Here is a 16,128-nt window from a genome sequence, read left to right on the forward strand (position 1 = left end):
GGTACACCTAGAATAGCTTTTTACATCACTGGTATGCGGCCTAAGCGGCACACCTGGAATAAATCATTTCATCACATAGCTTGTTACATCATTGGTATGCGACCTAAGCGGCACACCTGGAATAAATCATTTCATCACATAGCTTGTTACATCACTGGTATGCGGCCTAAGCGACACACCTGGAATAAATCATTTCATCACATAGCTTGTTACATCACTGATATGCATCCTAAATGGCACACATAGCTTGTTACATCACTAGTGTACGGCCTAAGTGACATACCTGGAATAAATCATTTCATAACATAGCTTGTTACATCACTGGTATGCGGCCTAAGCGGCACACCTGGAATAAATCATTTCATCACATAGATTGTTACATCACTAGTATGCGGCCTAAGCAGCACACCTGGAATAAATCATATATGCACATGATGCATGTCACACTTTCACTATTTCATTGACTCAACATTTCACTTATCATGTTTCATCATATCTCATGTCACATTATTTCATCATATTACAGATTATACGTTCACCTTTAACATTCCCACTTCATATTTACACAGTCTCATACAAGGAACTTCTCGTAGTCATATACATCAAAATAGTACATAAAACATACCAAGAAATTATCAAAAACATGAAGCCATCATCAATTTTACGTATAATGCCTCAAAATCACCCAAATATCATATTCCTAATTTTACTTCATAGGGTTTCCCACAAGAACCTACAGAGCACTCTAATTCATACACTACAACAAAATTTGTTATTAACGAAAATTATTTAATGACAATAATTTAATTGCCACCATATATAAAAATATTAATGGCTAATATATAATAGCCACTAAAAATGTATTTATATTACACTAAAGTTTACTATTAGCGACAATTATTTATTAGAAAAAACTTAAGTCCCACATCGATTAGAGATAAGATAATTAAATAGTATATAAGTGAGTAATAACTATCACCTTACAAGTTCATTTTATAGGGTTGACTCCTAATTCACTATTCTAAATTGGTATCAAATCACCCATTATTACCAAATTCAATAGTGTTATAAAATAATTAGAGAGCAACTTTCACCTTATAAATCGCACATTTCTATAAATTAAAAAATATATAAATAAAAGACAACCCTCATCTTACAAATCCCACATGAGATAAAAAAAAATATATAAGTTATGAATTTAGAAAAGGAAATTATAGGAAAGTAAAGGAGACAATTGAAAAAAATAAATTTTAATAGCCTTTAAAATGGCTACTAGAATTGCCACTAAAAAAAATAAGTTTTTCCGACAATTTAGTAGATCTTTACCAGCATTTTATATAAATGCCGGTAATAGTATTAGCGACACTGGATACACCAACCTTTATTTAAATGCTGATAAAAAAATAATGGTCATTTATATGGCCGTTAAATAATAAATTAATTGCTACAAAAAAATTAATTTTGGTGTAGTGATATAAAAACTTGTCTATTTTTGAAATTAGACACATATATACACTTAACATCACACAAGGAACGCAACAGAACAATCAGAAAGTAAAATAGAAAATATTCATATTTTGCCTGTTTATCATAGGGTTCTCTCAGGAACCTATAGAGCATTCTAATTCATATCAAAACATATTCATTTTCAAACTTGATCGCATATTCATGCATCATATCTAACAAGGAACACGACAGACCAATCAGAAAGCAAAACAAAAAACATTCATATTTTGCCTATTCTTAGAAGCATGCATCGAGTAAGGGATTGAGGGCCAATCCAGCTACCCAACAATTATTCCCACTCCCCCGAGTAAGGTTTCTCACTCCCCCCTTACCTGGATAAGCAGAAGATGAACCTAGAGCAGAATCTGGTTGATCTCCTTCTCTTGGTTCTCCTTGGTCTTTAGAGAGTATGTCCAGAAGCAGTGTTAGAGTCTCCTATTTATAGATTTCAAAAGTGGCCAGAACGACCCGTTTCGAATCCGGAACGACCCGTTCTGGATCCTTTCATCATGTTTTAAATTCGCATCTGGAACGGCCTGTTCTTAAACCATAACAAACCATTCTGGAGTTGAGTTTAACTCATAACGGCCATGTTTGGAATGCCCCAGAGCAAGGTTTCTCACTCCCCCTTACCTTGCTGAGCAGTAAAAGATGAATGGTTAAATCTAGGGTGGTTTTCTCCTCCTTCTGGTTCTCCGAGCTCTGAAGCGTAAACGCGTACGCGAGAAAAAGGTAAAATGTAAAAGCTGATCTTCTTTTTTTTTTCTTTTTAAAGCTTATCCTCCCTTTAACCCTTTAGTAAAATGTGAACCATAGTTATCAAAAATAATTTCGCTTCCCTTATTATAAATAATTAAATAATATATCCTTTAATTATAAAACCTCACAATATATATTCATATAAAATAATTACCAATAGTTACTAAATTCAAAATGTTTAATTATCACAAATATAGTAAATAATAATAAAATAAATATCAAACAACTCTTATTAATAAAAATAAAGTATAAAAATTATTAATAAAATACTTGTATTATGTTTTATAAAAATAGGGTGTTACACCTAGTATCTGGGTTCGAGACGAACCAGTTTAAAAATACTCGCGTCATTTCATATGTTTTACCACTTCATCTGATTACCTTCCAATACTTCATCTATTTACATTTTTTTACTACCTCACTGTTAAAATGCAAGTTTTTGATATATACTATTCAATCCCCTTTTCTAGTGTATATCTTTCTCTCCAACAATTCTTGTCAGGCAATATCATCTTCTTGTACAAGAAGTTGTTCTATATGAAACCTCCACCTCTTCCAAACACCTTTGTCAGACCATCAAGCATGTCTGAGCAACCCTCCTCTCCTCTTCTCACTAGTGCAAAAATTAGATTTAAAATCAGAGTTTTAAGATCGGTTATAAGGTAACCGATCTTAAAAGTGACGCGGTGGCAATTTTGTAAAAAATATAAACACTTTTAAGATCGGTTCAAATTTAACCGATCTTAAAAGGTATGTCTGACACAACTTTTAAGATCGGTTACAAAAGAACCGATCTTAAAAGTTGTATCAGCCATAACTTTTAAGATCGGTTATAAAATAACCGATCTTAGAAGTACTTTTAAGATCGGTTATTTTATAACCGATTTTAAAAGTACTACTTTTAAAATCAGTTATTTCAGAATCGATTTTGTATGTAGTATACAAAATCGGTTCTTAAATAACCGATTTTAAAAGTATTGTCAGAAACCTTTTATATTTCCCTTCATTCTCATTCTCTTTAATCTTTCCCTCCATTCATTTTTTTACTCTCTCGCGCTCTCATTTTCTAAAGAGGTAAATTTCGTTTTCGTTTTCATTTTCGTTTTCCTCTTCTTATGTCTCTTTTCATTTTTTCATGCGCTTCTCTTGTTTCTATTTTTGTTCTAGGTTCATTTTGGCTAAATTTTGAAGCTGGAACAGCCCGTTCTGAAAGGAGAACGACCCGTTCTGCAGTACGGGCCGTTCTACTTGGAGAATGACCCGTTCTTTAAGGAAAACGGCCCGTACTGAAAGGAGAACGGGTCGTTCTGATTCCGTTCTCCAAATAGCCTTTTTTCACAATTTGGAACGGCCCGTTCCAGTTTTGGAACAGCCCATTCCAGTTTACTTTTTTTTCTTGGCCAGGATTTTTAAGATCGGTTATAAGACAACCGATCTTAAAAGTTAACTTTTAAAATCAGTTATTTAACCGATTTTAAAAGTCTAACTTTTAAAATCAGCTATTTTAAAATCGGTTACGAACCAATTTTAAAAGTTAAAAATAACCGATTTTAAAAGCCTTTTTTTCCACTAGTGTCTTCCTTCGTTGGCCATAGAAGAAGATCATGATTACGTTATCATTGGACTCTATCGAGCTGTACATTACATATGCTTAGACAACAAGACTGGAACATCGAGTCCAATGCCAAAGATTCCAACTCTCTAGGGTGCTTGCTCGTCTCAACATTCAACTGAGCTTTGTTGAGGGCGATGATGATGATAACTTTTTGGACTAGCATTTTTTGTTGGTGCTAAAAGAGGGAAATAATATATTTTGAATTTTGGATTATTTTGAATTATTTTGAAAACTCTAGTTTTCTCTTAGAATATTTCTAGTACATTGTCAGTATTTTATCTACAATTTAAAATATTATGCTTTGTATTTTTTTACATCTTGGAATAATTATGCTTTCACATATTTGTATTTTGAACAATCATTCATATGCCTAAAATTCAATAGTAGAAATAATATTATTTGCAATGACTATTTTACAACGATAAAAGAGTTGTTGGTAAAAATAAACATTTGCAAACAATATTTAAATGTTGTTACAATAAGACTTTATTTTTGTCAACTAGAAAAATATCGTTGCAAAAACTATGTGTCGCTGGGAAATTTGTTCTTTTATGCCATCAACGCCTACAATCATTGCAAAAAGATGTTTTTAAATGTAACGCATTTGATGTCGCTGGGAAATGTGCTTTTTTTTATGTCAATATCGCCTACAATCATTACAAAAAGATGTTTTTAAATGTACCGCATTCGATGGGAAATGCATTTTTTATGCCAACAACGCTTACAATCATTGCGAAAAGATGTTTTTAAATATCAACGCATTAAGTATTGCTGGAAAAAATACTCTCTAATGCCAACAACATTAACATACTATAAAAAGGTGTTTTGTCATATCAACCAATTTGTTGTCACTGGAAAAATTATCTTAACATTGATAGTTGCTAGGAATTTTTTTTTTTTTTTTTGCAATTGTGCTATTGTAAAATATAAAAAAATTGAGACTTAACTCTAAGTAAATACTTAACCACTAAACCAACAATTTTTTTTAATGTACATGTGATATATATTTGTATTATAATTTTTTCCACCAATATATCTAAAGATAAAATTAGGAAAGGAATGTATGAAAAAAATAATAATAATTTTTTTAAAATGTAATTATTAACTTATTTTAAAAAATATTTAATTTTTTTAAAGCAGACACGAAATACCCTTTTTATTACTAGTATTAATAATAAATTTAGACTAATAATATTATTACTATATTAATATATTATATTTTTATTTTATTTATATATGGTAGAATATATATTTGTTACTACTAATTAAATAAAAAAAATTATATATATTATTAGCTAGTACTAATGATTAAATATTTTTATTTAATCACCTTTTTATTGGTATTAATATTTTTTTTTTTTTTCATCATGTTATATATCCTTAGAAGTAAATTTGTAGTAATATCACTGGAAATTTTCAAAGAGATTGGTGTAGTGGGTGACTTTCTTTAATATTTAAAATTTTTTTACTAAAAAAATATTTTAATTAATTTTTAGGGATTAAGGTAGTTATCATATGACTTAACAATCTCTCCCTTTTTGATGATGACAAATATAATTGATCAAATGGTTTCAGATAAATTAAATCAGAGAGTGTTTGTATGGTATGGAAAATTCATTGTATTTTTCCCCCTTAGTATATGCTCTCCCCCTTACTAGATTGTTTCTCCCCCTTGGTATATGCTCTCCCCCTTACTATATTGTCTCTTAGTCGTGTTTGATTGTTTTTGATTTAGATAGCTTATTTGATTAATTCTTTTCTATTTCTCCCCATTTGTAATCATCAAAAAGAAATTAATATCAGGGTGAATATCCAGGTAGAGCGATAGTTTCTAAGAGACCCTTTACTTTAAAATAAGTAATATAACAAGTGAGATTCCATGCAAAATTATTTATCATAACTTTGATCAGCACAGATATGAAAACACAAATCGAAGCATTTCATTTAAGATGATGACTCTATATGAAACATATATACTTAGTTAAATTGGATTGAGTTGAACTACAAACGTACACGGAAAAAGAATGTACGTGTACGATAAGAGGAGCACAATATTATTTTCCTCACTTGTAGTCATTAAGATAGATGAGTTTCTAAGGGTATCCAGACATCAGAAAGATTTATGCAGTAAGCGAGATGCTTAGGGAGTAAGAGAATCTGTAGTTATAGGAAGATCGATTTATACATCAAACAAAAGTTAAAAAAAAAACAAATGCATTTATCAGAAACATGTGCAACATGAGGAGTCTATATAATCAAAAGGAAATTCTTTTTCTATTATGACTGTTTGGACAAAATGTATAAGTTTCTGGAAACAGTCTAACACTAAAAGAGTTATCATATCCAGCAAGAAAGGAAAATAGCATTGAGTATATTATTCTCCATATCAGCCAATAATTCTAGATAAAAAAAATGTAAATATATTATTGACTTGACTTAGAAATATGTACATCATGAGAAATTTGCACAGAGAAGATTTTAGCGCGGTTATCCCTGTTTTCCTATTTCTCCTACAATGATCATAGAGACGGAAGTGGATTTTTGAAATATTGTGATGCCATCAAGTTGAATAGACGATTCATCCTTCTGTCTTAGTCTACTTGTTGTATGTCTTACTATAATTATATTACTTTTAAGGTTCAGACGTAGAAGAAATGACGTTTTAAGAGTTTAGGGAGAATTCTTGGTAGAGGAAATGAAGGCTGATGTAGACGAACGACCAAGTTGGTCGTTTTGACTTTGCCCCTCACGCTTCAATCTAATCAATTCATTCTCCTGCTCATTGTACTGTTTGACTCTGCTGCAGATGAGCTTGTGGCTTTTGCCTCTTTTATTTGTAGTATTATAGATATTTTTATTGTTATTTTTTAATATATATATATATATATATATATATATACTTAAAAGTATTTGTTTTAAAATAATAATTATACCTATAATATAATAATAATATAAATTTCTTAAGAAGGAATGAACTATTCAATGATACAATTAGTTTAAAATTAATTTTTTAAACATTTAAAAACAAATATAAACAAAATATTTTAATTTATATCCTAATTTGTTGCAGATACTTTATGTACTTAAAAACGTGCGAGTTTTTTATATACATTATTTAAATCCCTTTCTAGTACTGTCTATCTTTTCTCCACACATAACTACTTCAAACTATTAAATATCTAAATCACAAATCACCTACTATCATTTAACTTCTATTATTTTTTATAGGTACTTCTATATACTATTTCCTTTCTTATTTTTAACTATGGACTTTTTATTTTCTATTTTTCTAAATAAATATCCAGGAGTATCAAGTCTCTTTCTCACTAATATAAGACACTTACAATCTAAATGTCTTCATTTATATAAAAGAAACTATATTATAATATTTTTCTTATCAATAACTATATTATAATGTCACTGTTATGTTAGTTTTTTAAAATGAAAATGTAAAAAATTACAACAGTTTATATACTAAAATAAAATATTTTTTTTATGTTATTTTGAATTATATATGAAATATTGATATATACATTAAAAAATTTATTAAATTTGAAATTTTTGATAATTTATTTAACAACCGATTATTCAATCAAAAAGTATTACATTTTATTTTTATTTCATTTAACGACTGATTTGTTTGACACCAACATAATAATTGTTTGACGACCGATATATTAGATAACAAAACGTTTCACAGTAATTTATATATATATAAAATAATAATTGTTGCTGATTTAGCAATCAATAAGTTTTAAATATTTTGGCAACTAATATATCGAATGCTAAATCTATCGCTACAACTTTTTTTCTTTTATTTTCTCACATAAAATATTCAGTTGCCAAATTATTGCTAATTGCGATTGATGACATTGGTCACAAAATTCATTCGATAATCCATAATGTTTTTGCAGTGTTAAAATGTATATTAATATATCATTATCTTATTTTATTAATACTTAAATTTATATCAATTATATTACTATATTATTAATTGATTATAGTAAAAAAAGAATATTTGAAAAAAAAAACATGGGAAAAGTTATTAAAATGAATTAGAAATCTCATGATAAATAATTTTTTTTTTTAAAGAATGGTTGTTATTACGTGATCTTCACCTAGAAAAATAATTAAATCTATTATATTTTTTTTTTTTGTTTTTTCAACCACAATGATACCACTGTGCAATGGTTGTATATATATAAATAATACCTTGCACCTAGCTAGGAGATATAGCAAGTAATTAAGAAACAAAACATGGGTGAAGGTTTAAATTATTTTTTGGTGTTCTCTTTGGGTATTATGATCCAAATCACCCACTGCCATAGCAGCATGGGAACATGCTTGCCTGAGAAACATGCTGCACTATTCATATTTGGAGATTCTTTATTTGACAACGGAAACAACAACTACATCAACACCACCACCTCGTACCAGGCCAACTATCCTCCCTATGGACAAACTTTCTTCAAATACCCTTCTGGCAGGTTTTCTGACGGTCGCATGATACCAGATTTTGTTGGTATGATTTTTTATATGATATTTTTTGAAGTATATTTCATTTCAAGGGGTTAATTAGTAAATTTTGTGCCTGATCTGCTGAAAACTCATTGGCATGATTTTAAACTGAGGTCAGGTTTGTGATTTTGTTATGATTTTAACGGCATGTTTGTTTCGATAATTTTTTTTAAGGACATGTTTGGATATAAATTTTTCTAAAACTACTTACGGGAAGAAAATAAAAAAAGTAAAAAAAAGTTTTTCATAACATAAAACTATAGTTTATATACGGGTTAATTTATAATGTTTTAGAGAAATTATATGAAATTTTTTTACAAATTAGTTCATATATAAGTTAATTTTAATTTGCAAAAAATTTTATTTATTTATTTATTTAAAAATACTTTTGAAAAAATTTATCCAATATTTTAAGAAAAATCAACTACTGGAATTTTGCAGCTAAGGTTTAAGTTTTAGAATTTTTGGCATCACAATATGGCCATCTTGGTAATCATAAAAAATGCATTTACTTCAATTTTCTATTAAGATAAAAAATAAAAAATAAAAAAGTCTGTGATTGTGATGGCAATTTAAAACTTTATCGGAAACCTGGTTTAAAGCTTTACTCAAATTATGTAAAGATATTTCAAAATTGTAAGTTTTTACCTTTGGATCTTATTTATTATTTTTCTCGTCAGATGATATCTACAATTTTAATATTTAAAAAATATTTTAAAATAAATAATATTTTTATTTTTTAATTTAGTATTATTCACTTTTTTCTTTTTGATTTTAAAGATAAATTATTTAACCATTAGAATTAAGTAATATATTTATTAAAAGAATTGACTATTTTAATAAAATTATATTAAAAAGTGATATATTTATTGATATATTTAATTTGTGTATGAAAATAACTGTAATCATTTGGTGCAAATTTGTAAAATATGATTTGTAAAATATAATTTATTATATTTTTTTTTTTATTTGTAGCTGAGTTTGCTAAGTTGCCTCTACTTCCACCGTACCTGCATCCGATTCATGAATATATGTATGGTGTCAATTTTGCTTCAGGAGGTGCCGGTGCTCTGCGTGAAACCTCTCAGGGAATGGTAACAATTATCATATTAGTAATTTTAACAAATTATGAATGATTTGGTGTTTGATTGCATTTTTATTTTAAATTTTTAAATTTTAAATTTTTTATACTATATTATAGTTTTTATAAAGCATTTTTTTTAAAGTAAGAGTGAAAATTCTAAGAAAAAACATAACTAATACAAAACTGAAAGTAAAAAGTAAAAAAAAAAAAAAAAGACATACCCTGTTTTTGATTTTAAAAAATTAGAGAAGAGGAATGAGTTTTCAGAAAATTCCAAAACTACTTTTATTATGTTTTTTTTTTTGTTTTTATTTTTAAAATAAAAAATTCAATAGAAAGAATAAATTAAACAAACTCCTTTTTCTACTAATACAATTTTATGAATTTGAGAAAAGTGTTGATAGAGAAGAAAAAGAAGAAAAAAGTTTGGTATAATGAAAATGAGGAGGAAATGGGGAATGATAAAAATAAGTCAGAAATGGCATAATGAAACTGTTTGATTGCGTGTGAATAAATACTAGGAGAAGAAAAGTAAAAAGGTTTTGGATATACCTTTCTATTTTTTTTACAAGGAGGGAAATGTGAGATGGGAGTGCGACCGTGAAACATTTAATAATTTGTAACATGTTTATTATATTTCTCATATTTTCATTTATTTTATTTATCCTCTTCCTATTTGCATGCATTTTGTTTTTCTTTCCTACCAAATACATGGTTAGAGTTGAAAATGAAAAAAAAAAAAAAAAAACTGCCAAGTTTGAATATGTAAAAGAGAGAGACAAAAGAACCAGAGTTTGAATTTGGTAGGTTGGGACCATTCAGCAGTGAGAAAATCTTCATCACCCTCGCCGCGTGCAAGACCATATGAGCGATGAATAAGTTATAATTTCTAAGTTGTCCTTGATAATACATTTCTGACTTTTCTCTTCTCATTTTCTGATAAGTAATTATATATATATATATATATATATATATATATATATATATATATAATTTTAAAGTTTAGACTTTAGAATTTAGAATATACTGATATTTTTTTTTTTGGAAATACGGCAACCTCCTAAAAGACAAAACATTTTTAATAAATATTTATTCTTTCTTCTTTCTCCTTTATTTTTCCTATTAATTTTCTCATTTTGTTTTCTTCATGTCCAAACAAAATGTTAGTATAAAATTAAAAAGGATTAAACAATTATTTTGATCTTTAAAAATTGTCTGTTTAGTATCATAATTTTGATTGACAAATTTAGTACATTTTCATGTATTAAAGAAAAAGTATGATGCTTTTTAAATAAGAACTAAAAGATATATTTCAATGTAAATGATATATAAATTACTAAAACCACAAAATAAATATATTATATGAATTAAAATTTATATTTAAATCAGTATAACATAAACTACAAGAATTAATGGTTAGGATTGAGGTAGTATGTATAAGATTTTAATTTCAAATTTTAATATTTTCATTATAATTATGATAAATAAAAGAAATTTAAAGTTAGGAACTATTAAAATCAAAATGAATACTTTTTACAAAAAATAAAACAAGTTTTTCAACTAGTAAATAATATTTTCTTTTGACAGGAACTAGTAATTAAAGTTAAAAGCTATCTAAAACTACTTGTCGATCAATACACTCTAAAAATTAACTTGATTTTATACATTAATTCATACATAGAAGCTTTTTGGTATATTAATAAATGCTATTATGTACTAAGACTCCCTCCCTCTATCTCTACCTTACTGCAAACTCATTCAATTATTAACTCAAAATAATTATAACAAAACCTTTAGATTTCTAAAAAAAATTACCATAGCAACTCATTTATACTAATCTTTGCCTTTTCTGAGTTTTTATCCTTGACATGAATGTAGGTAATAGACCTCAAAACTCAAGTGAGTTATTTAAGAAATGTAAACAAATTATTTAGTCAGAGACTGGGACAAGCAAAAGCCGAGGAAATGCTGTCAAAATCTGTACACTTGTTTAGCATTGGATCCAATGACTACGGTACTCTTCTGGATCCAAATTCGACTGTGCTTCTTCCGGTCAATCATCAAGAATTTGTAGATATTGTAATTGGAAACCTCACAGACGTGATCAAAGTGAGTACAAACTTTGAGTTAATTGATGGGAAATTGTTTAATATTATTATTATTATTGCCTTTAGTCTCTAAGCATGCATCCCACTTTTTCATAATTCATTACAATAAAATAGATTTTTAGTGACATTTAATATATATTTTAGTGACAATAAAAATTTCTGTAAAATCTTTTTCCAACATGTACACATTAATCATTGTATGTAGAGTTGCTAAAACATTTACTGACAATTATTTTGCATATCGATAAAGATTCTTATAATAGTCGGAAAAAGTGTATAAATTTTTGTGACATTTTTTACTGACATTTAATATTTTTTGCTATTGCCACTAAAAGTTTAAGAAATAATACATAATACTCTTTAATTACCTTATTTCTAGTCAATGTGAAATTTGTAAGATGAGTACAAACACTCTTTAATAATTATCTTAGGATTGTCCTCTACTTATATATTCTTTAATTTTCTTATTTTTTTTAATTGTCTTATCTTCTAACTAATCATTTTGACTATAATCGATGTGAGATTTGTGTTTTTTTCAATACACTCCCTCAAGTTTAGCATTATTGAGTTTGATAATGATGAGTAATCTGATACCAACTGATGGAGTTTAGGTTGAAGTAGAGCTGTCAAAATGGGCTTGGCCCGGCGAGCCAACTCGGCTCACCACGGGTTCGAGCCGGGTTGGGTTAAAAAAAATTTGAAAATTTTAATACGGGTCAAATTTGAACCCGGCTCACCACCAACCCGGCTCACCCGGGTTGAACCCGTGGTGAGCCGGGCTGGCCCACCAACCCGTGATTAATTTTTTTTTTGAAAAAATACAATAATTATTGGGTCATGGTGCAGTCCAACATGAGACAATAATAATTTAATGTTAGATTGTGATATGTAATTTTTGTGATTTTGGATTGTATTTGAAGTTTAAGATAATCTTGGATTATATTTATCTATTTGAGATTATTTAGATTTGATTTGATTGTATTTAAAATTATCATTTAATGTTTGGGATGAATAATTCATTTAAGGATGTCTTAATTAAGAATCTCAGATTTTTAAAATAAGTTTAAATTTTTGGGCTTTAGTTGTATATTAAGAAAAAAAAATGAAATTTTTTTTTTAAGGTGAGCCAACCCGTTTAACCCACCAACCTGTGGTGGGCCGGGCCGGGCTCGATTTTTTTGAGCTCACTGATAAGTGAGCCGGGTTGGGTTGGCCCACCAAATGGCCAACCCGTGGTGGGCCGGGCCGGGTAGCCCGTTTTGACAGCTCTAGGTTGAAGCAATGGAGTGATTCTTGCTTCTTGTGACCTTCTCTGAAATTTGAAGACCTTTTCCTTGAGCTTTCCACAGATTGAATGATGGAAGAAGATGAATGGAATGATAGGAGAATCCCTAAGCTAAGGATGGAAGCATCCAAGCTAAAGATCCAAATGAAAGCTCACTTTCAAGCTTAGGAATGGAGGTTTTCCTAAGACTAGGTTTAGTGAGATTTTGGTGACTCTTGGAGAGAATTTGGCTGAAGTGAAACTCAGAAATTCTCATTAATCAAAAGTGAATACAAGTTGTGAAGGATCATGCATATATAGGTTCGGCTAGGGAAGCATTTTGGTGGCAAGATTCAAACACCACATGTGGCGCCAAGATTTGAATTCAAATTTGAAATTTGAATTCAAATCTTCACTCCCATGTGCAAGTCCGTGGATCTAGGTGCCCTCATGCATCTTAATTTGATTTAGGAAGCATTTAGGGTTGATTTGGCTAAGCACATGGTCATCCACAAGTGGCACCATCCATGTGATCCCAAATTCAACTTAAATGCCTTCTAAATTAAATCTAGTTTAGCCTAATGAACCTATTTAAGTAATCCCTCAATAATCCTAATCTAATGGCCTAAATACAATGACCAAGCAAATTAATACAATGGAAAGGAAAAATTACAAGAATGAAAATGAGCCCAATATTGGGTACCAAAAGCCCAAAGGTCCATGAAGCCCAAAACTAGATCCAATAAGCCTATAGCCTAAAATGTTATCCTATATGGTCCAAAATACAAGACCCAAAATATAGAGAACCTATACTAACATGGTATATACAAGACATAAGAAAATAGCTAAAACAAGATATGGCCCATGAGAAGCTCAACTTGGGCCTTTCAAGCCCTATCGGGCCCATTGGGCCTTAACTGGCCCAATCCTCCTTGTCTAGCCCACTCCTCTTGGCTCCTTCAATATGTCACCCCTTGCTTTCCTAGCATGATTCCATCACCAACTTAGAATAATAAGTTATATGTCTAACTCAACCCTACAAAACAAATTTGTAAGGTGAAAGTTATCATCCACTTATATACTGCTTAATTATCTTATCTCTAGTCAATGTGGGATTTAAATTTTTTTAATAAATAATTATCGCTAATAGTAAATTTTAGTCTGATATAAATATATTTTTAGTGGTCATTATATATTAATCATTAATATTTTTATTAGATAATAAAATAGAGACAATTAATTTATTGACGTTAAATAATTGTCATTAATGATAAATTTTGTTATAGTGATTCTAACCATAATATATATATAATTTTAGGAAATTTATAACCTTGGTGGGAGGAAATTTGGATTCTTTAATGTGGGTCCAATAGGTTGTTCCCTTGCCATAAGGAATTGGGTGAATAATGGAAGCACAGGTCCATGCTTCGAAGAATTTTCAGCCATCGCAAGACTACACAACATTGCACTAACAAAAATGCTTCATGAGCTAGAGAAACATCTGAAGGGATTCAAATATTCAGTGACTGATTTCTATAGTGCAGTTTCTCAAGTGCTGAACAACCCTACGGAATATGGTATACCCGTATACCCTAAAACTATATATTATGGATATTATTTTTATTTGTGAGCATATTGTAATCATTGTTTTCTCTTTGACGTACTATTTGGGAATTGAAGGGTTCAAAGAAGCGAGCGTTGCATGTTGTGGAGGTGGGGCATATAGAGGAGATGATAGTTGTGGAGGGAACAAAGGGATAAAAGAATACGAGTTGTGTGACAATGTGGATCAACATTTGTTTTTCGACTCTCATCATCCCACTGATCGAGCTAGTCAGCATTTTGCCGAGTTGATATGGAATGGAAATCGCACTGTCACAAGTCCTTACAATCTAAAACAACTATTTGAAGTTTGATATATAAATGTGTTCTACCAAGAAAGACATGTTATATGTTGTGTTTCCAAGTTGTTATTTTAGTTTCTGTCACTTTGCGCCCTTCCGTTGAGCTCACCAAATAAAACATGGACTTTCATGGCCTCAGTTCATATAGTTCTTGGTATATGTAACCGGTTATGATATATATGCAATAATTGATGTATTATTGATGTGAACTTAAAGCATTATTAGTCAAGATTATGTAAAGAATGCATGTTATGCGAGAATAATACGAGAATGGATAATGGTTTAAATGTTTTAAATATATGAATGTGTACCTGTCTAAAGGGCACACTAGTAATCTTCCTGTCTCTGAGGGTCGAACGAGAGTTCCAAACGAATATTTCGGTGAGAGGGAGGGTACCTGCAAAAGGCACTCCGACGCTCAAGTCAGGACAAACACAGATATCGATAGTAATTAATGAACAATGACGTTACCTCGTGACATGAGCTATTTATACTGACATTAATGGGCCCTGACTCCCATGGGCTCTGCAACAGGATTATCATATTAGGTAATATGCCTCTAATTGGCTTATTGGTGTGATTAGCTCTTAACTCTTGATTAGGGATAATCCTTAACTCTTGATTAGGGGTGATATGAGTTTATGGAACATTCAGTGGCCGATCAGTCGTCGACTACCTAGTTCGGCCGTTCGGGTGCCGATAGGATATCGGCTACCTGGTGGCCGAATGGTCTTATTAGTACACTTGCCCCCCAGCCTTGGAGAAGAGATACCTTCTTCAAGGGTATAGAGGTGAAGTTAGGTCTTGTGGGAAGTCGAAAGGTTTGGGCAATCTCAATCGTTGGATCTTGAAGATTAGGCGGTTATTCTTTTCAAACTTTTGAATTTTCCCACCTTTTTCCTTGGCTATATATAGTCATGAGTGGTAGGGCCTCTCACGCGTATCGCTCTTAGCCGAAGTGTATTGTTTGAGCAAGTTCAAAGATCCAACTAAGCGTGTCGAGTAACCGTTTCAGAGTCTCATTCTTGGTAAGTGATTTTATGGCGAATTCTTTCGAAAGCTCTTCGGCTAGTGGGGCTCGGGCATCATCATCCGAAGGGTTATCGTCCAAGGTCTCGGGTCATTCATACATAGAAATACCATCGCCGAATGAAGACGAACATCCTAGTGAGAGTGGAGATACCTCCGAAGAGACGTCTACCAGTGGGAGTCCAAAAGTGCTGACCAAAACTAGACGCATTTCCACTTGTCAGCGATATGGGCCGTCCGAAGTGCCTGAGTACGAATGGGTGAACGGGGAGGTGACCTCATATTATTCCCGTTACCGAGACACCACCATGATCACAAACTTGTTGGAATACACCAAGTGT

At 30.3% G+C, this 16,128-nt stretch overlaps 1 protein-coding gene across 1 annotated transcript; it reads left to right on the forward strand.

Moving 5' to 3' along the window:
• The first annotated feature begins 5,064 nt into the window (after positions 1-5,064).
• LOC109807131 (GDSL esterase/lipase 1-like) lies at positions 5,065-15,054 on the forward strand. The gene is made up of 5 exons (XM_020369660.3): positions 5,065-8,402; positions 9,374-9,492; positions 11,361-11,591; positions 14,173-14,431; positions 14,535-15,054. Exons 1-5 carry the CDS (start codon positions 8,138-8,140, stop codon positions 14,768-14,770), a joined length of 1,110 nt encoding a protein of 369 aa, XP_020225249.2. The 5' UTR covers positions 5,065-8,137; the 3' UTR covers positions 14,771-15,054.
• The last annotated feature ends 1,074 nt before the right edge of the window (positions 15,055-16,128 follow it).

The sequence above is a fragment of the Cajanus cajan genome, chromosome 3 (genome assembly GCF_000230855.2).
Source record: "Cajanus cajan strain Asha chromosome 3, NIPB_CcT2T_4, whole genome shotgun sequence".
Taxonomy (NCBI): domain Eukaryota; kingdom Viridiplantae; phylum Streptophyta; class Magnoliopsida; order Fabales; family Fabaceae; genus Cajanus; species Cajanus cajan.